The sequence below is a fragment of the Heteronotia binoei genome, chromosome 6, assembly GCF_032191835.1.
Source record: "Heteronotia binoei isolate CCM8104 ecotype False Entrance Well chromosome 6, APGP_CSIRO_Hbin_v1, whole genome shotgun sequence".
NCBI classification, from domain to species: domain Eukaryota; kingdom Metazoa; phylum Chordata; class Lepidosauria; order Squamata; family Gekkonidae; genus Heteronotia; species Heteronotia binoei.
In genome coordinates, this window is record NC_083228.1 from 29,707,617 (window position 1) to 29,726,409 (window position 18,793).

The 18,793-nt window shown below is 43.8% G+C and overlaps 2 protein-coding genes across 2 annotated transcripts in view; one reads left to right on the forward strand and one right to left on the reverse strand.

Moving 5' to 3' along the window:
• The first annotated feature begins 1,552 nt into the window (after positions 1–1,552).
• On the forward strand, positions 1,553–6,942 carry PCBD1 (pterin-4 alpha-carbinolamine dehydratase 1). Its single transcript, XM_060241186.1, has 4 exons — positions 1,553–1,851; positions 4,784–4,915; positions 5,614–5,694; positions 6,465–6,942. The coding sequence occupies exons 1-4, from the start codon at positions 1,729–1,731 to the stop codon at positions 6,561–6,563; spliced, it is 435 nt and encodes a 144-aa protein (XP_060097169.1). The 5' UTR covers positions 1,553–1,728; the 3' UTR covers positions 6,564–6,942.
• Positions 6,943–6,946: 4 nt separating this feature from the next.
• The window catches only part of SGPL1 (sphingosine-1-phosphate lyase 1), a 57,834-nt gene continuing 45,987 nt past the window's right edge, over positions 6,947–18,793 (reverse strand). Inside the window, exons 7-14 of the mRNA XM_060241183.1 lie at positions 18,243–18,331; positions 15,346–15,451; positions 15,009–15,107; positions 13,196–13,345; positions 12,173–12,411; positions 10,643–10,789; positions 8,712–8,832; positions 6,947–8,613 (exon numbers count right to left, since the gene is read on the reverse strand). Of these exons, the coding sequence (XP_060097166.1) occupies positions 8,470–8,613; positions 8,712–8,832; positions 10,643–10,789; positions 12,173–12,411; positions 13,196–13,345; positions 15,009–15,107; positions 15,346–15,451; positions 18,243–18,331 (1,095 nt within the window). The 3' untranslated portion in view covers positions 6,947–8,469. The remainder of the gene's footprint in view (positions 8,614–8,711; positions 8,833–10,642; positions 10,790–12,172; positions 12,412–13,195; positions 13,346–15,008; positions 15,108–15,345; positions 15,452–18,242; positions 18,332–18,793) is intronic.

Sequence of the window (18,793 nt, forward strand, 5' to 3'; positions counted from 1 at the left end):
CTAGGTGGGAGTGGCAGGCTACAGGGTTAGGGCTAAAAATGCACCAGGCAAACTTTTAGCTCCAAGGCCCCTGAATCATCCTGTCCGGTGTGGTTTGGGGCTTAAATCCTCGCCTCAAACTAATGCGGGTCAAGTAGCTGCAGGCTACACAGCACACGGCCAGGGCCAAGGGCCGGCAGTGGAAGAGTCCCCCAAGGGTTTTTGCAGGTCCCCCACTCACACATCAGTCAGTTTGTTTGCATTCCACAAGACCTGGTGCAGTATTTAGCCAACTAACAGTAGAACAAAGGTGTCATATTAAAATGTATGAAAAACTGAATAACTGGAATGGTTTAAGCACTACTTCACATAGCCAGCTGCATCTATTCAGACTAGTGGTGGTTGTCCCAGGTTTTCTAACAGAACAAGTTTTCTAGGCTGGCTTGCAGCAATTCTTCTTTAACTGAACAAGACAAAAAGTGAACCTTCTATGGTATTTTCAACCACTGCACTATACCACTTATGCATGACCACCTTAATCCATGCAGTGGGTCAAAATGAAGGTGAATGCAATAGTAAAGCAATGGGGGGAATGTCCCTAGTGCACTGTGGTTTAATGTGAGCAAAACCAGTAATGTAAAGACTGCCTTTGAACGGTTGGAAAGTTAAATGAAGCACTGGTACTTGGACAGGAAGGGTTAATAAAAGTGTACTCTTTCTGTGTTTTGTTTTCCAAAATTTTGTTCCGGAGTGCCTGTAACGCATCCCACCTTTTCTACTGATGCTATTATTTGTTGAATGCCCATTCCATGGTGTTCTGGAGGCATTTTGGCCCAGAACAGATTAATAAGTGCATGACATTTCTGCATTTGGATTTCCAAAATATTCCTCTAAAGTGCCTTTCAATGCATCCCAGTGGGGGGTTTTTTGTACTTTTATTTGAATGACCATTTTGCCTGATCTGGGGTGCTCCAGAAGCATTTTGGCCTGGAACACAACATTTTTGTGTTTGGATTTCCAAAATATTATTCTGGAGTGCTGTTAACACACCTCACTGTTTTCGATGTAGTATTATTTGTCTCATGCCTGTTCCACTGTTCTGGAGGCATTTTGGCCTGCAACGGGGTAATAAAGATGTGTGATTTCTGCTTTTTCAGTTCTAAAATATTGTTCTGGGGGGCCTGTGATGCATTTTAGTATTTTTTGTGGCAGGCTGATTGATGCCCGTTCTGGCCTGTTCTGGGGTGTCCCAGAGGCATTTTGGCCCAGAACCGCTAATAAAGATCTGTGAGTTCCGCTTTTTTCTTTTCTATAATATTGTTCTTGAGTGTCTGTGATGCATGGCAGTATTTTTTGTGACTGTCTACCTTGTTTTATGCCCGTTCCGGCCTGCTGCTTTTACTCTGTTCCTTTAATCACAATGCTCTATTATTCCTACCCAAATCGCCGGCACGCAACACACACACACACACCTCCTTCTAGTAACGTTGCACCTTCAAGACCAACCAATTTTTATTGAGAACGTAAGCTTACGTTCTCAATAAAAATTGGTTGGTCTTAAAGGTGCACCGTGACTCCTGCTTTGTTCAACTGCTTCAGATCGACACTGCTGCCCGCCTGGATGCTTCTAGTAACATCAAAGAAGAGGAAAGCTGTCACGGAGTATTTATCCTCTCGCAGTCCCACCCGTTTGCACGGCATTGGCTAATCCTTAGAGGCGAGAACCGCTTTGTGGCCCACTTTCCAGCTATGGCCGCGCCCTCTTCCGCTAACGCAAGAATCACGCTGGGGCATAAAGCGAGGGGGTGGCGAGAGGCGGGCGCCTGTTGCTTGCGCACCCAAGGTGGGGCTACATCGCTGGTTGCAGGCATGGTAAGTAAGGCGAGGCTTCGTTACTACGGGTTGCTTGGTGGAAGTTTTTATACAGTAAATCCTTGAAGCTGCCTGGCGCACGCAGAGGCAGCGGGGCTGGCAGCTGCTCCAGCGAGACGAACACACCGGTTAATGAGTAAACCCAAGTTAAGCGCGCTGTTTGCTCCCTGGAGGACTTGTTTGTAAAGTGTGAGCGGTTAACTTTCGGCGTGGGGGTGGGGAAGGAGCTGATTGTTGGTACGCTCTGGTCTCTGTTGTAAATAGCGATGCTCTTTCATGATCCGTGGTGCATCCTGTAAATTACAGGTTGCAATAATCACACCTCCCCGCATTAAAATCGCATCAATCATGTAAGGATGGGAGCTTGGATTCTGCAATCGGCTGGACTCAGATCTGCCTGAAAGCCTTCCAGGGTTTCTGTGCTTGGACTAGCAGGATCTGCCAAGGCTAAAACAAGACTGTGGGAAAGTCACTCAGGATGCTTGAAGCAAACAACTTCAGTTACGGATGTGGATGTAGAGGGGGTGGTTTTGGAGGGTGTATTTAGTGTTGGGATAATAAAAGCCAAGTTAAAAGCCTGGAATTGCTTTTTTGAGCTTGGGGCGGGAAGGTAAAGAAACTTCTACCTGAGCTGATTTCCATGTTTGTTTATACTGGGCTTCATAGGGTTAAAAAGCAACACGGTTGACGTCACCCATCCAGCTGTTGCTGGCCCACTGCAATAAGATGCATGCGGCTTTAAAAGATCATAGGAAGCATCTGAGAAGAATTGCTTTCCCTGGGTGGAAGGAATCCTACATAAACACCCACTCCCTCAAATAATTAAAACAGTAACGGGAGCAGGGATTATAGTAACCACTGGGAACCTTCGTTTTATACAAGACTACTGAGCAGCAGCAGACCAGACAGTCTGGAGTGCAAACTGAGGTGTAGGAAGACTATGCTTGAAAGGGATGGAGTCCTGTTGAAATAGTAGAGATTAAAGCTTGCTGTTTTAAAGCCCAATTCAGGTGATGAATGTACGGCTGTCCTGAAACAGGTGCTGCTTTGTGTAACCCATAAGAAGAGGTGGAGCTCATTCCTGCCAGTGGGAAAGAGGAATGAAAATCAATGTACTTCTTTCATCATTACTATTTTATCTCTTGTTTTGTCATGATCAAGGCCAACTGAGGGGTGTGTTGCCATGCCACTGTATTGCTGGGTTTTTACCTGGGAGAAGCCTTGATAAATTGAGAGGCGTCCTCACAGTGGTGTACACACTCTTATCTTGAGCAGGTAAAAGGTCAAATAGCCACTGCCTGTGATCCAAGAAAAGCCCTTTCTTTCTGTCTCCTGACTGTCCCTCGAGCAGTGCTGTTCTGAGGGGATGGGACTGTGGCCATGCTGATGGCCTCCCAGTGAGCCGGCTTGCCACCTTCCCTCCCCTAGCCCTGTTGCTAGGATACTCTGAACAAGCTTATCAAGTGATCTCTCCACAAGGGCTGGTCTTTTTTTTGTGCTGAACAGCAACAGGCCTGTGTCTCTGCTCTTCACTGAAGGGAGCTCAACTTTGGCTGCCACTGCAATGAAAAGTCCAGGGGCTTAAAATGGGGGGAATGGGGAGCCCATTCTTGAGCTTCTGAGGCAAAGAACATGGTTCAGAAATGAACTGATTGACTTTATCGCCCACAAAGGTACACTGTGGGCACCTCCCTGGCCAGTGAGATGCTGCAGGGCTAACAGGTTTGCTTTCTTTTGGACGAGAGAGCACTAGAGGTTTTAAGGTGTTTGTAACATCTGCAGTCCTCCTCCTTGGCCTTCTTTAAGGCTTCAAGTTAAACTTGTCTCAGAAGGCGTTGGGAACAGGCTGATTGATACATGGTGTAGCGGATTTCCTGCAGTTAATTGCTAGAGAGGGAGGAAAGTGCAGGCTTAATTGTGGCTTTCGATTAGCTGCCTGAGAGATCCATGTGGATATAAATATCTTAAACATAGTTTGGAAAGAGTTGTGTGGAAGCAGGAGCCACTTGCTAACAGCTTCTTAAGGCTATCTATGCAAACACCATTCAGGTGGGTAGCCATGTTGATCTAAAGCAACAGAACGAAGTTTGAGTCCAGTGGCATCTTTAAGACCAAGTCTCTCCCCCCCCACCACCAAATTAAGAATTGGACATAAAGGGTGCCACTGGATTCAAACTTTGTTTTATGCAATACTGTACTTGTAAATAGTATGTCACTGTTCTTATTCCCCACCCTCTTCCAAATCAAAGATAGACACGCAAAATATTAAAAGCTGTGATCCTTCAAAGAAAGATTTAAAAGTTCTCAGATGTAATATGGAAAATGCTGAGAACAGCTGTCACATTTCAAGTTGCGGACAGTCTTTCCCAAGCAGGATTGAACAAACTAACCATTAACTAAATAATAAACTGGCTAACAGGAAAGATTTTCCATTCATAGAAACAGATGCCAGCTAGCTGAAGGCTCCAGCTACCATGTTAATCTGATTTCTGACCCATTGGATTAAGCTCTAACGTTGTCTAAGCGTCAATAACAAGAATGATGCGTGGGTTGAGTTCTACAAACATGCCACTTTGTGCAGCTGACATGGCAATATGAAGCTGAATTATACAGAGTCCATCAACTGATCCAAATGTTGTCAGGCCTTTTCCCATCAGCTGGTACCTGATCTTTGTGGTTGACAGGTGAATCCAAAAACTTCAGCTACAAAGCATGCGCTCTCCGACTGAGCATTGCTGCCACACACACACCACACCCAAATCAGTCATCAGATCTAACTTTAAACCCTGATATTTCTCAATTAGAGCAGATATGTGATTTTGCTGAAATCACAGTCCAGGTTTATACTGCGAGTGCATGTTCCATGTCATCCAATTTAAACTGAGCGCTCATGTCTCCTCGATCACAGTGGCTCCTTTTTTCCCTCTCCTAGGCAGGAAAAGCCCACAGACTAAGCGGTGAAGAGAGAGAACAGTTGCTGCCAAATCTCAGAGCTGTGGGATGGAATGAGGTGGAAGGCAGAGATGCCATTTACAAAGAGTTCCATTTCAAGGACTTCAATCGAGTAACCACATTCTTTATTCCCCCCCCCCCTTTTCCCCCCTCCTCTGAAAACTCTTAGACAGTTAGCTATTAGTACAGATGTCAAGGGCTTGGCAAGAGTACAAAGTAGCAACAACATGGGATGAGGGGAGAAGTGTGCAGTGCAACTCGTGCACAGGAAGATGATCAAAGAAAACCATTTCAACATGTGACCGTAACGAGTAACTGGGGTTACAGCTAACAGCAGCGCTTAGGATCTTTAGAACACTGCTTGGATGCCGTAGCTGTTTTCTGTCAGCCTGGAAACAGCTTCACCTTATTAGACTAGGGTACAATCCAGGTCCTACAGAGATCAACGGCAAATCATTGGCGTTTGCATTCCATGTTCTAACTCTTCAAAGTAGCATGGTCCTGTGCATGCCACTTGAGACCTTGGGAGTTTGATTTAGTTATGCAATGGTATTCTATGGTACTTACTATATCAACAGTTTGAAACCCTTCACAACTTGCACACAAATATGGTTGGAACCCATATGCTGCACCTGCAGGGTAAGTTATCAAACACTCCCTCTGGGCATCAGGAGTTTAGTGGTGCACCCCAGGCTCCTTTCACATGGGAGGGGAAATAGATAAGTGTTCCAGGGTCAGTTTAGGGCTGAGTCCTTCTCTAAGAGAAATTCATGACAAGGGTCTTCCTAACTTACCTTGTACCATTGGCAGGCTTTTGGATTCATGACCAGAGTAGCTCTCCAGGCAGAGAAACTGGACCATCACCCTGAATGGTTCAATGTTTACAACAAGGTAAGAGACAAAAATCTGGTTACAGCTCACACGGAGTACATTAAATGACTACCCCAGTTGCAAGAGTAAAACTGTTTACGCCAGTGTTCCCTCTAAGCGGAGGAAAAAATGGTCCCAGAGCAAGCAAATTTATGCTGTAGCTCCCAAGTTGAATGGCAGTCGGTCACAAAGTAGAATTTTGCTCACAAGACTTCACAGCTTACAGGGAGTATTGGCTTACAAGTATGAAATGCATTCAGCATTCACGGGCCTCAAAAAGCAGGAATGCTTTGCCTTGCATCGTGTTTGAGAAGCAGGTAGCTTCCTATGCCACCTGCTTCTCAACCACTCCCACCCACCAGCTGTTTTTATACTTTATCAGCTGGCAGGCACAGGGCTAGAATCAAGCGGGGGGGGGGGGTAAAACAAGTGGGGAGGGGAGTGCTTCCTCCAGTCCCTTTTCCAAGGTGAAGACTGCACATTGTGAAGGAGGAAGGGCTACTGGCTGTTTGACACCCTGGCTGCAGTACAATATGGTCTGCCAGTCTCTTCAAAGGAGAATTGCTAATAGTGTTTCAGTGTTGCCTGGAACTCTCCTAGAATCAAACTGAGCCAGTCTCTTGATCCTTGTCATGCCCAAACAACTACCTGTTTGTACAGATAAAAAGATGAATGCTTTGGGGGAGGGGGGGTGTTAACAGCAACCTTGCTGCAAACCTGATTGATCTCAGTAAAGACTGAAGTGGAAAATGTAGTCTAACCAGGTTTTTTTTTTTTTTGTATTATTGCAGGTTCATATAACCTTAAGTACCCATGAGTGTGCAGGCTTATCTGAACGGGACATTAACCTGGCCAGTTATATAGAGCAAGTTGCAGGTTCTCTGTCTTAACTACAAATCCATGAGCTTGAATCGAGGAGCCCCCCCCCACACACACACACGCCCTCTCTTGTGTCTGAAGAGCATCTTGCCAAATGGACTGTCTGAACAAATGATGTTGATCTAAACATTTGTTAACCCAGTATCAGTATTGTTGTTTCTTCTCAGCTATAAAACTCACCCTTGACTATACCCACCACAGTTGCCTTGGTTAAGGAATCCATACTGAACGGTTTTGCCCAAGCTTTTACATTTTTTACCTTTGAAAAAACATCTTGTGTGAAGTAATTATGTAACAACATTGTAGTCTGTAGTTGTTCAAGCGATGTTACATCAGCACCCAGTCAAGGGAACAGTTGCAGAGTTACATAAATAAAAGCTAAAGACACAGTGTCTGTTGTGAAGTTTTCTTTAAATAAAATCTGAATAGAGTTTGTGACTCTCCTTTGACAAGAAAGCTCAATACAGAGTTTTGCCAGAAGACAGAAACACTTGTACACTTGACTTCGATCAACTGTACAGAAGATACAGTGACAGTGGTTCCCTTTTGAAAATTAGGTTTCAGTTTTCACTCAAACAATAGCCTTCCAGTTGCTTTACATTCAGGATGTTCAAAATGTTATACTAAATTTAGAGTGGTGAATCACCCGTCATGAACCCATCCAGCATGCCTCCTTTACTTCTAGGGGTCTACCTTTCATAAGGTACAGATCTAGTGGTGTCCAGAAACTACACTCTTAATCAATACTTGGGAGAGGAGGGGAAGCTAAAGTCTTACTTTCTTTCTAGGAAACCAGCTGCAAACTAAAAGGGCTAGAATTAAATGATTACAATGAAAGAGGGAGGGGGATATCGGTGGAATCCTATGAAGAGGTTCAGCTGAGCCAACACTGGATGGAGTGTATTGTACCTGAGGCTAATCTGCCACTGAAGTTATTTTCAGGGTAGTACCATCAAGAAGTTTTATCAGTCAACAACTGATCTTTGGCATCCCAGAAGGACTGCTATCAGCATTAAGGCAAACCTGTGAGTCCCCTTTGAAAACATATGAACAGTGAGCACAAAAAACATAAGAGACCACTGCAACGTAAAAGGTGATCATTTTGCATTCAAAGTGACAGATATAGAAAGTTAATTTTTGTGCCATGCTTATCCAAAACCTCCCCTTACAAAACTGGATTCTGCTCTAATATCTGGGCAAAATATGATGCTGGCCCCCAGGAATCCAAATTAGCTTTACAAGTATGCTGCCTGCAGCATCTTCAGTTAGTGCAAACTCTTCAGATTGCATACTAGGGAATGAATAACCGTTTTGCTCTCAACCGCGCCAAAGATATGCTCAGCTCTACAAGGTGGTATTGCAAAAAACTACAGAGAAAGCAGCAAGGCTATAGGGGTAGACACTTGACAGTGAACCAGTGAGAGAACAAAGTATTCCTTCCACATGGTGATCTGAAAAGAACATTCCTCTTCTTTTTGCCTTCACTCTGGGAAGGAAAGTTTCTCAATAGTTGACCATACAACATTGCAACACATAAAACGCAGGAGAGAGAATGAAGTACAGGAGCAATTAAAAAGGAACAGCGGCAGGGAATGAGAAGTTTTCAAACACACACCTGAGTTACAAGGGACTATGAATTAGCCATAAATTTGGCTATTTCTTTCAGATCTATGGCAGTGTGCACTAACCTGAAAAATACAAAATTAGTATTACATTTCTACTAGTTAGTTGTGAAAATTCACAACAAATAGCCCCCTCAAAAAATCTCATACGAAGTCTGTGCCACTTTCAGAGGGACGTCACTGAGCTGCCAGATGCCCTGCACTCGCAGGAAGAACAGCTACTAGAAGACATTATCATTCCTTGGAAATCTTTAGAATACCACCTGCTAGTTGGAAGGCACAAGTTACTGAAGAATCAGTGGTGGTCTGGAGACCCATTCAGGAGCTTGTCAGCAGAAGTATGGGACCCAGTGCTGTACAGGGAGTCCAAGTAGACATGAGAAATGTCTGTGATTATGCTTCTGTCTGGGATGGTTTGTGCCAGGCCATAGATCGCCCCCTATAAATTCAAACACAAAATATAAGTTTAGCTTTTCATCCGAAGTAACTGTATTTCACTCTAAATTAAATCCAAACTTCCCCTCTAAACTGCCTTACCACGCCAGTGGTTTTGGCTTTAGGGTCCTTCATGATCTCAGAGACGGCCTCTCGGATATCCTTCAAGAGTTGTTCTGCCACACCAGGTTTTGTGTGCAATAATGTCAGGGCAATATGGAGACTAGGGAAGAGATGGCACGAGAGAATGTATGTTAGCTTTTTAATAAACTTTTTGTTTAGAAAATCTCTGGAGAGCCTGTAAAGGATTTTTTTCGGGGGGGGGGGGGGGTTGCTTTGTTTGCCCACCATTCAATACATCAAAAGTGCATATGGAATTCTCAGATTATATTTGACAGCCACACAAATGCCGGATGCTGCATTATGTAGGTGTAACACAAGCTGCTTGGGCTTCGTCTTTCCTACTTTAAGCATCTAGAGAGGGATAATTTGCTAATAGCTCCTTGCAGCACAGAGCATTCATAACAAGGTTTCCTCGCAGTGCCTCTTAAAAGCAGCATGTGCATGAGTGACTTGTTTAAAAGAATGAAACGCACCACAGTATCATTTTAGCTCACTGATTTCAAACATTTTGTCTTCAACCACAAATGCCAATAATCTGAAAACAGAGATCCTACAAGGATGCAGATTTAACTGGGGATGATTGCAGAAACCGGTTTAATGAGGTTCCTCTTATAAACTGGTCATCAGAGGTGATTCTGGTGAGCAGCTGTGTTAAGTCCTGGCACTGAGTACTAGAAGTGCAGGTTTTGCATAAGTAAGCCAGGTGCTTAGAGAAATGGTGCATTTCCTGACACTTCGAGGGCTTGGCAGACCTTCTCCTCTATGCTCTCAAAGTCCTACACTGTCAAAGTTCATGAAACTAGATCTAACAGCAGTTGGGGTTGGGGGCAGCGTGGAATGGCATCCCTGCCTCTGAACCTTGTTCTGACCACAAGAAAGGAGAGGTATAGCTTAAAAATGAAGTGGGTAAAAAGGAAAGTATATATTTTGTGCGACTAAAAGGAACAGTCACATGCACCAACAGTAGCCTCAAAATACTTCATTAGAAACTGAAATATAGATCTTTAATTGCTGTAAATGTGCAGAATTTACATTAAAACATTTAACATCTTCCATGGGCACGCACTGTAGCACACTCCCCATCACAGCTCAGTTTTATCCCTGCCTTTTCTGAAACTGATAAAAGGGAAGCAGTACAGCCAAGGGAACACCTGTATTTGGGGGGGGGGGGAGTGGAGGCACTCTCCCAACAGTGATCTGAAAGCCTGCTTTTTCACCACACCATGCTCTAACTTCGCAAGTGGGTCAGGCTGGCCCTACCTCAGGCACTCTCAATTGTGGGAAGTGTGACTGTGCCTTGGCAGCATGAAGCCACTCACAGGGATGAGGACCTGAGGAACAAATGTGCTTCCAAAAAAGTTTCCCTCAAAAAGTTTGTTTCACAGAACTCCTATGTCTTCCCCATAAGGCACATGGGACATCAATGCAGTAAGATTTTCATTAAATCTATTGGATATCTTTCAAGTAGCACCATGGACATATATAAATAAGGCCAAAAAGAGATATATTAAAACATGGATTCATCAAATCATCTTCTCTCCTTCTCTTTTGGAATACAATGTTCCTTCCCTTTCTAGACAAAGTTGTAGACAAACTTTTAAATACTTATTTTAATTAAATTTTTTTGGTCCCGCTGGAGTCCAGATAAAGCAGTTAGCAGAGACTGGATCCAGCCCACAAGGCAACAGCCGTCCATTTCTGCAGCAGAGCACACCTTCTGAAGGCTACTTAAGATGGACACTTTCCTCTCTGATATTTTGTAAAATTAGAATCTTCAAAAAACAAATGTATATATCACAATACAGCAGTACAAGTGTCAACAGATGGAAGGTGCTCCTCAACAACTGCTTCTGCTCCCCCCCCCCCCGAATGTTGGTCATCGACCACATTTAGGATCACAGTGAACTCACCCTGAGGGGTACTGCAGTGCACATAAATTCCATCCTTTAGATGATAACATATTTGTCAACTGAAATATGTCAAACGTGTCAGACCCAAGAGCGATCACTGAAACCTCAGGCTTTCCAGCAACATAGATGTGGTCGATTTTCCGCAACCTTAACAAAAAAAATTTAAATGGTATGGTTCATGTTATAATTTTATACTGCCAAAAAAAACAGCAACACAGAAAGCATGCACAAGTTCTCTTTCTCTCCATATCTGTCACTCATGTTTAATTTTGGTAACTAATCTTTAGAAGCCAAAACAGACCATGCTTTGCAATGCATTTTATTCATATGGCTAGGTTCTCTCCCTTTTGAGCACCTCAAATCCTTCCTTAAAGGAGTGCACTAGTGAGGGAACAGGATGGCTCTGGGTGGGTGACAGATTTCCAAAACCAGCCCATTCAGTAATCTCAGCAGTTCGGCATCTGTGCCTACATCTAAAGGCTTTGAATGTTTGCTCATCAGGATCCTCCAGGATGAGGTCTTGTGGAACAAAATGCCTCCATATATACCAAAGGAAGTCCCAACACATTTATATTTACCAAAAGACTGTCTTCTCGCAAAACCAAAAAAGGCTTGAAAAGACCATCTCAGTACCATGACTTAGAACTAGCAATCCCAAACAGATTTGGGTTATTAGGGTTTGTAGAATCTTTCGGGATCAAGTGCCGTGTTCTACTGGAGAAAGTTTTCCTTTCAGACGTTTTGTTCTCAGCTACGGAGAACATCCTCAGTGGCGTTGCAGCCGGAGCAGGCGCTCAGACTTTCTTGGCTGCTGTGCATTGAGTGGGGCCAGGGCTGCTGGAGAGCTGCTATTTGTAGGCTGGAGGGGGTGTGATGAAAGGGCAATTGGTTTGTGGATGTGCCCATTGTTTGGTGGGGCTTCCTGGAAGGGTAGTGATAAGGAAACTGGCTGTTGAATGTGACCATTGTTCTGTGTTAATTGCTGGGAAGGTTGGAAGGGGTTTGAAGATTTGGGTTAATCAGTCTAGCAACACCACTATGAGAGTGGTTTGTTTCCAAGGCAGAAGACACAGCGTGAGTAATTAAATGGGGACCAGGAAGAATATTTTAAATTCTGACATTTGGAAGATTCATTTGCCTACGTCATTTATAACCACTGAATGTGAATGGATGTCCTTCTCTCCCCAGATAGCATCACTGCCAGCACTTGCTCTTGAGGGACTAGACAGGCTGTCATCATGATACAACGGTTTATGAATGCTATAAAAAGCCAAGAGAATAACAGAGGGAAAAGGCCAAAGTGGGAAGGAAAAGACCATTTCTCTCAGCTGGGGGGGGCACCTTACTCACTTCCAATCCAATGCCTTAGTGGCTAATATGAATGCAGATTAGCCTACAATAATATGTTTGTGACATCTGCAGCATCTGGGTCCTACAGCAAAACAGCTACAAAATAACAAAAGAGCTGAAGGGCTGGCTTGTCTGTCTTTGTTTTGGGAGGAGAAGAGGAGGAGAAGGCCTTCTACATACTCTGATTCAATGAACCGAGCCGTTGAAATTATCTTCCTGGTGGCTTCCACGTAGCCATCTTCTCCCAAGAGCATCATAGTTGCCCAGCAACCTGCAATGATGCCACCAGGCCTGGAGCCAGCCATAGCAGGGGAGGCGTAGATTCCTCCTTGCCAGTCAGTAGACACGAAAAACTGGTAGTACCGGTATTTCTTCTCGCTGTACATTATCACTGAGGAGCCCTTCGGAGCATAGCCATACTGTGAAGATGACAGGCAGTTCAGATTGCAATATAAGAGGCTGACATAAAAATTCCCAGACAAATGCCTTAATGTGCCAGGCAGTACATTATGAAATATTGTCTTGTATCCAACCAAGTGCTCTTGGTACACAGAGCGCTCCCACATTCCAGTCTGCTCCTGCAGTCCTTACAGACCCTCGGAAAGCCGACTTCATCTGGATGGATTACATTATGTTGCCCACTTTCCCATCTTCACTGAAGCCCCTACAACCTTTGTGGCTATTCTTCCATACAGATTCTGTGAACCCAGGAATCAGGAGTTCGAAGGAACTACAGAAGCACAGGAGAATGTGAATAAACTCTCAGCACCTTCTGCAGACAATATATTGGATTCAAGCCAACAAAATTTCTCTTTCATAATATAAAGTGTATACATCAATGCGCTTAAAGCTCAAGTTTCACTTGTGCTCCCAGTGTCAAACAATCTATATTCTGAAGATTAATATATCTGGTGTTCAGTTCATGTCTTTGTATTTTTCCCCATTTTTAATTACATGGAAATGTTAGTGCAGCCAGTATGCTCACTTTGCATCAAGATCGTAAGCATGCTGTCCTGATTTTAATGAAATTTGTTTTCAAGAACCTGTGCTTAGGGCTGAAAGTAATCTTCGATGTCTGAGTTTTAGTTAGTGTCATGGGAACTAACAGCACCAGCTCTTCTCATATCATAGAGGGTTAACATTAGGAATTCCAACGCTGCAAGTATGTCTGATCCAGCTCAAATCAAACTTATTTTCACTCACTTTGTGGGTATCTGCGGAAATGCTGGTGACACCTTTTACTCGGAAGTCAAACCGATGTTTCAAAGGGAAACCTGCCTTCTCCATAAAGACAATGAGAAACCCTCCTAGACAGGCATCCACGTGGAAAGGAATCTTGTATTTCACTGCGAGCTATATAAAAATTTAAAAACAAAAACTGGTCTTGAGTATCTTAAACTAAACCAAAGCAATACAAATTAACTTCTAGCTTGAGTCTCAGCCTCAAAGAACCAATAAAATCATACACCTGAAAGAATCTAAATGTTCTCCACAAAGGTTTGGATATGCATAATGTCAATATGCAGACTGCAAGACTTCGACACAGACCTGCTGCTAGCTGGTTTTGCTAGACTTTTCAGGAATTACAAGTGGGAGACTTCAGGAGACTCCACCCATCAAGGGTTGTTTCCTGTTCAATTTCATCCACAAGAAATTCCATCTGCAAGTGACATATTGTTTTTCTTTTTCCCCAGAGTAGCCATTGACAAAATCCCAATTGCTCCCTTCTTGAATGCTGAATTTTGGTACTCATGCTGCCTACCTAAGCCTATTTATTCAGTGAATGAATTTGTACATCCAAATATTCACCGACATTTCTTGCAGCCACTTGTTTATTATTTTATTTAGTTAGAGGGGAAATTTTATACTGCCTCTCCAGGACCCTGTCCAAGGCAGGATATGAAATGAAAAACAAAACATTAAAAGAGATTAATTAAAATCCACTATTAAGGGGGGGGGGGACAAAAACCCAGCCCAGCATGAAAACAAAGACCAGCACAGACTGCTGACTGTTTAAAGTAACAGTTTCCAGACTAAAACAGTGGCAAAAGATCAGGAGGAGGAGGTACCATCAAGTTGCAAACAACTCACAGCAACACCAATCCTAGGGGTGTGCCAGGCAAGAAAGGAAGCAGATGCTTTCCTCTATGTAGCAACCTCAGTCTTCCTTAGCAGCCCCCTATCCAAGTACTAACCACGGCCGACCCAAGCTTCAGTAAGCTCAGGTTGCCAGGCTATCCAGACTGCTCATTAAAATATTAACCCCTTACTTAAAACAGTGTTGTCTAACAATGATCCAGAATATTCTCTCTCCAGGATCGAGCAGACAGGGACATAATTTAATCATTCAAATGTCACTCCACAGCTGAGCAGCATAATTCCAGCAGGGTGTCTATTAAAGCTTGAGTCATTGCATAAATGAAAAGCTGCCATGTGGTAAGCCCACAAAATTGTGATATCAAATCACTCACAACTAGACGTGGAGCAGCGTTCAGCTACATCAGAATCAGGCCTAGGGTTGCCAAGTCCCCTCTGACTACTGGCGGGCAGGGGAAGGTTGCCATGTCCAGACTGGGAAACTCTTGGAGATTTGGGGATGGAGCCTGGGGAGGGCGGGGATCTTGGCGAGGTACAATGCCATAGACTCCACCCTCCAAAGCAGCCATTTTCTCCAGGGAACTGATATCTGTATAATGGAATTGAGATGTAAATCTGGGGTATCTCCAGGTCCCACCTGGAGGGTGACATCCTTAGACAGCATCAGTTTTTGTAAGTACTCTATGTGCTCTCTGTGCTTCTGGGCACTGGATGTGAGCATTCAACAGGGCTTTCTTTATTCATCTACAGGAAGGGGGGGAGGAGAAATCCTGCATGCTTAATGATGTTCCCTCCTGTAACCAGCAACAGTAATCCCATATGAATGCAATCTCTTGGACTGCAAGAACTGTTCTTATGCTTCCCTTTCACTGGAGCGCTACAACAATTGTGCGTGAAAACTGCTGATAAGTGCTATTACCTCTGCCACCTCCTCAATTGGGTCTATGATCCCATGAGGGAACTGGGGTGCTGAGCAGACTAGCATTGCTGTGTTCCTGGAAATAGCTCTCTTCATTGCCTGGAGGGAGGAATAAATTGAGAACATTATTAGCTGCTCAACATCCTCCATGTACCAGTCCTCAGAACTTCAAGAAATTCAAAAGCATGTAATGACTCAAAGAAAATTTAAAAAAAAACATGTTTTAGTTCAGTCCTCATTCAAACTAATGCTGTTTAATATTTTAACCAAGACCAAAACTACTAGTGGCGCAATCCTGCACGTAAATAATAGATGTCAGGAAAGACTAGAGCGATACCTTCACATCTACTTGCATATCCTTGGTCAATGGAATGTGCACCATCTTCATCCCAAAATAATTAGCAGCTTTGTCAAAAGCTGCATGGGCACTCTCTGGCGCCAGGCTGAAAGACAGAAATGGAAGCAAGGCAACTCAGCAAACATCTGCGGATCTTTACAGTCCATGCTCATCTTACTGCCCCTTCCCCAATTTACTGGACACACACACACCACCAGGAAGATGGGGCAGTTTGGTTACATCTTCAGCTGACGGACAGTTTTAAAACTAATCTGATCCTCTGTGGGGTTTTTTGGTTTTGTGTGTTTAAGCCACACACACACACAAAGATACAACTTTCCATCCTTGCTGATATACTGCTATGTCATTATAGCCTACAGTTGCAATTAGTAGAAAACTCATTCAATGTGCTCAGCAAGGATTTTTCACACAGAGTATGAAAAGCAACTGAGTTGAAAAAAAACTGCTGCATGAAGGAGCTGCTGTTGGCTGACCGATTAAAATCTCTCCTAAAACCCTGCAGGACATGCACGAATCTTTCAGCATGTCTAAAGGAGCTCTCTGAATATGCTGTTCTATGTTGAAATGCTTGTTCAGAGGTTGTAGAGAACTACAGGGCTCAGCAGCAGAATGAACACTTGGCAATGCAAAAGGTCCCAAGCTCAGTCCTGAGCATCTCCATTAAACAGATGGCAGGGAAGACCTTTCACCACCTCAAAGTGCCGCCACTTGATGACACAATGCTGACCTAGATGGTCGTATTCACAAATGTACAGTGGCATCACCTCAAGTCTGCCTCTGATCTGCCTCGGTCCATAATTCAGCTATGCATTTAAATCAAGCGAATGAAAAACAGCCTTGACCTGGATGGGCCAGGCTAGCGTAATCGCATCAGATCTCAGAAGCTAAGCAGGATCCCCCTTGGTTAGTGACTAGATGGGAGACCTCCAACGAATATCAGGAGCGCTGCGCACAGGGAAGCAAGGGCAAACCAACTCTGAACGGCTCTTGCCTTGAAAGTCCCATGGGATCTCCATAAATCGGCTGTGACTTGAAGGCACAAAAAGAGCAGAAACATGCAATTTATGCTACCAGGAGATGGCAGTGGTGGAAGCTTTAATCAAGCTGCCTCCAGAGGAACTACTTTCCATAACTGCTTTCTCCAGTGTTAAAATACTAGAAAGGACAGCATTCTGGAAACATTCAACTCTCTTGACTCACTGTCTTTCTTATGAGTAGCTTGCCGAAGAAAAGTGTATTCAACTCCATTAAGGAACACACAATGTACGGAAAAAACAGTATTATATCAGAGGCCAGCAGCCCCAGCTTTTCTGATTTTAAACTAAGAACAAGAGCCATTCTCTCAGCACCGAACTTGCCAGCATTTACTTGAGGAATCCCAAAGGTGTACAGCATAAGAGTCCACAACATCTGCTTAAGCCAAAGGTTATTCTGAAGGTTCAACAGCAGCAGAAAAGAAGAATCAAAATTAGGGGCAAAACAGCAGATACAAATGATATGTTTTGTAAACCTCACAAGTAAATTATTCAGGTAGCCATGAAAACAAGCCAAAGGAAATATGTAATTACAACTCATTTGAATGGGGCTTACACGGAAAGCGCACGACAATTAGATGAAGGATGTCATCAATCCATTTTAATGCTGTACACCAGGGGTGGCCAACAGTAGTTCTCCAGATGTTTTTTTGCCTACAACTCCCATCAGCCCCAGCCAGCATGGCCAATGGCTGGGACTGATGGGAGTTGTAGGCAAAAAACATCTGGAGAGCTATCATTGGCCACTCCTGCTATACACCTTTGAAGTCTACGTAATAATCACACTTCTTTAATATGCGCTGGCCAAACTTTTGCTGAACACTGAAGACCAGTGATGTGCATGCTACTGCTCTATGCATGGAACACAGAGTTTTTCTGCATTCCTCTCTATTTCTGCAGCCTCTTTCAATCCCCAGAAAGATTACAAGCTGGGCAGGGCTAGGAATCACAAAGGTAAGAAGCCAGTCCTCCTTTCTCTTCCACAAGTGCAGCTCTGCTGCGGAAAGGGAGAGATTTCATCTTCTTGTCCTTCAGCCCACTAACCCACATGGCTGTTCCTCCACATGGATCCCATGACCCCTTGCTCTTTCCAGGGGTCTGGAACAGAGAGGAACGCAGGAAAACTGTATGTCTTTTTTGGACAGATAGTTGCACACATGCCATTATAACTCAGAGCTTCAAAATATGGTGCTGGATCTATAGAACTGCACATCCATTCAAAGACGTGCTTTAGAGTCTCACACTCAAAACAGTAACCACCTACTCCACATGACAAAGAATTTTTGAAACTGCATGCAGTGCACATGTTATCTGTGGTGGTGGAAAGTGCCGTCAAGTCACAGCTGACTTATGGCAACCCCATACGATTTTCAAGACAGGAGTCGTGCAGAGGTGGTTTGCCATTGCCTGTCTCCGCGTCACAACCTTGGTCTTCCATGGAGGTCTCTAACCAATACTAGCCAGGGCTGACCCTGCTTAACTTCTGAGATGCGAGATCAGGCCAGCCTGGGCAATCCAGGTCAGGGTGTGTGGTCTGTGCAAGGGCAAAAATCCTGCTCAGCAGATGCAAGGCTCAGAAGGTACATCAGCAGCTCTGCAAATTCTAGCCATGATAATTATTAATCAAAACATTATAAAGCAAAGGTTTCTAAAAGGCTTTTGAACCCACTTCCTCCAACATACATCTTAGCAACATTTGAAAGCTTAACCGAGTAGTAACTGGATGGAAGAGATGACTGACAAAGATAACTTGCCCCAAAAAACTGGGAATGCTATAAAGGGGTAAAAAATAAATACTTTTTTTTATATATATATAAAGGAAGAAAATAAATAGAAGCATACATTTCTGGGTACTTGATTCCTTTTTCATACGCCATGTCCCTGTAGCCTTTACAAGCCATCAAGATGCTCTCAGTTCCACCAGAAGTCATCTATTAAGAAGGAGTTCAACACATACATACACTTGAACTATCATATAACCAAACAGCAGCACAGGATTGCACAGTACTATATTGTGAACTGAGTTTCAGTCCCTAGGTTTAGAACAAGCTTCAGGTTTGACAGAGCAAGAAGATGATATGGATTTATATCCCGCCCTCCACTCCAAATCTCAGAGCGGTCTACAATCTCCTTTACCTTCCTCCCCGACAACAAACACCCTGTGAGGTGGGTGGGGCTGAGAAGACTCTCACAGCAGCTGCCCTTTCAAGGACAACCTCTGCCAGAGCTATGGCTGACCCAAGGTCATTCCAGGAGATGCAAGTGGAGGAGTGGGGAATCAAACCTGGTTCTCCCAAATAAGAGTCTGCACACTTAACCACTACACCAAACTGGCAAAAGAATCTTATAGGCCAGCAGTGTCACAGAGTTTAAGAGACTTTTTAAAAAGTTAA

What these genes read in the sequence shown, in the direction of transcription:
- PCBD1 (XM_060241186.1), top strand. Translation starts at nt 1,729, where the DNA reads ATGGCCGCGCCCTCTTCCGCTAACGCAAGAATCACGCTGGGGCATAAA. An exon ending in ATTTCAAGGACTTCAATCGA is followed by an intron (nt 4,916 to 5,613) that starts GTAACCACATTC and finishes TACCATTGGCAG; the next exon opens with GCTTTTGGATTCATGACCAG. An exon ending in GGTTCAATGTTTACAACAAG is followed by an intron (nt 5,695 to 6,464) that starts GTAAGAGACAAA and finishes GTATTATTGCAG; the next exon opens with GTTCATATAACCTTAAGTAC.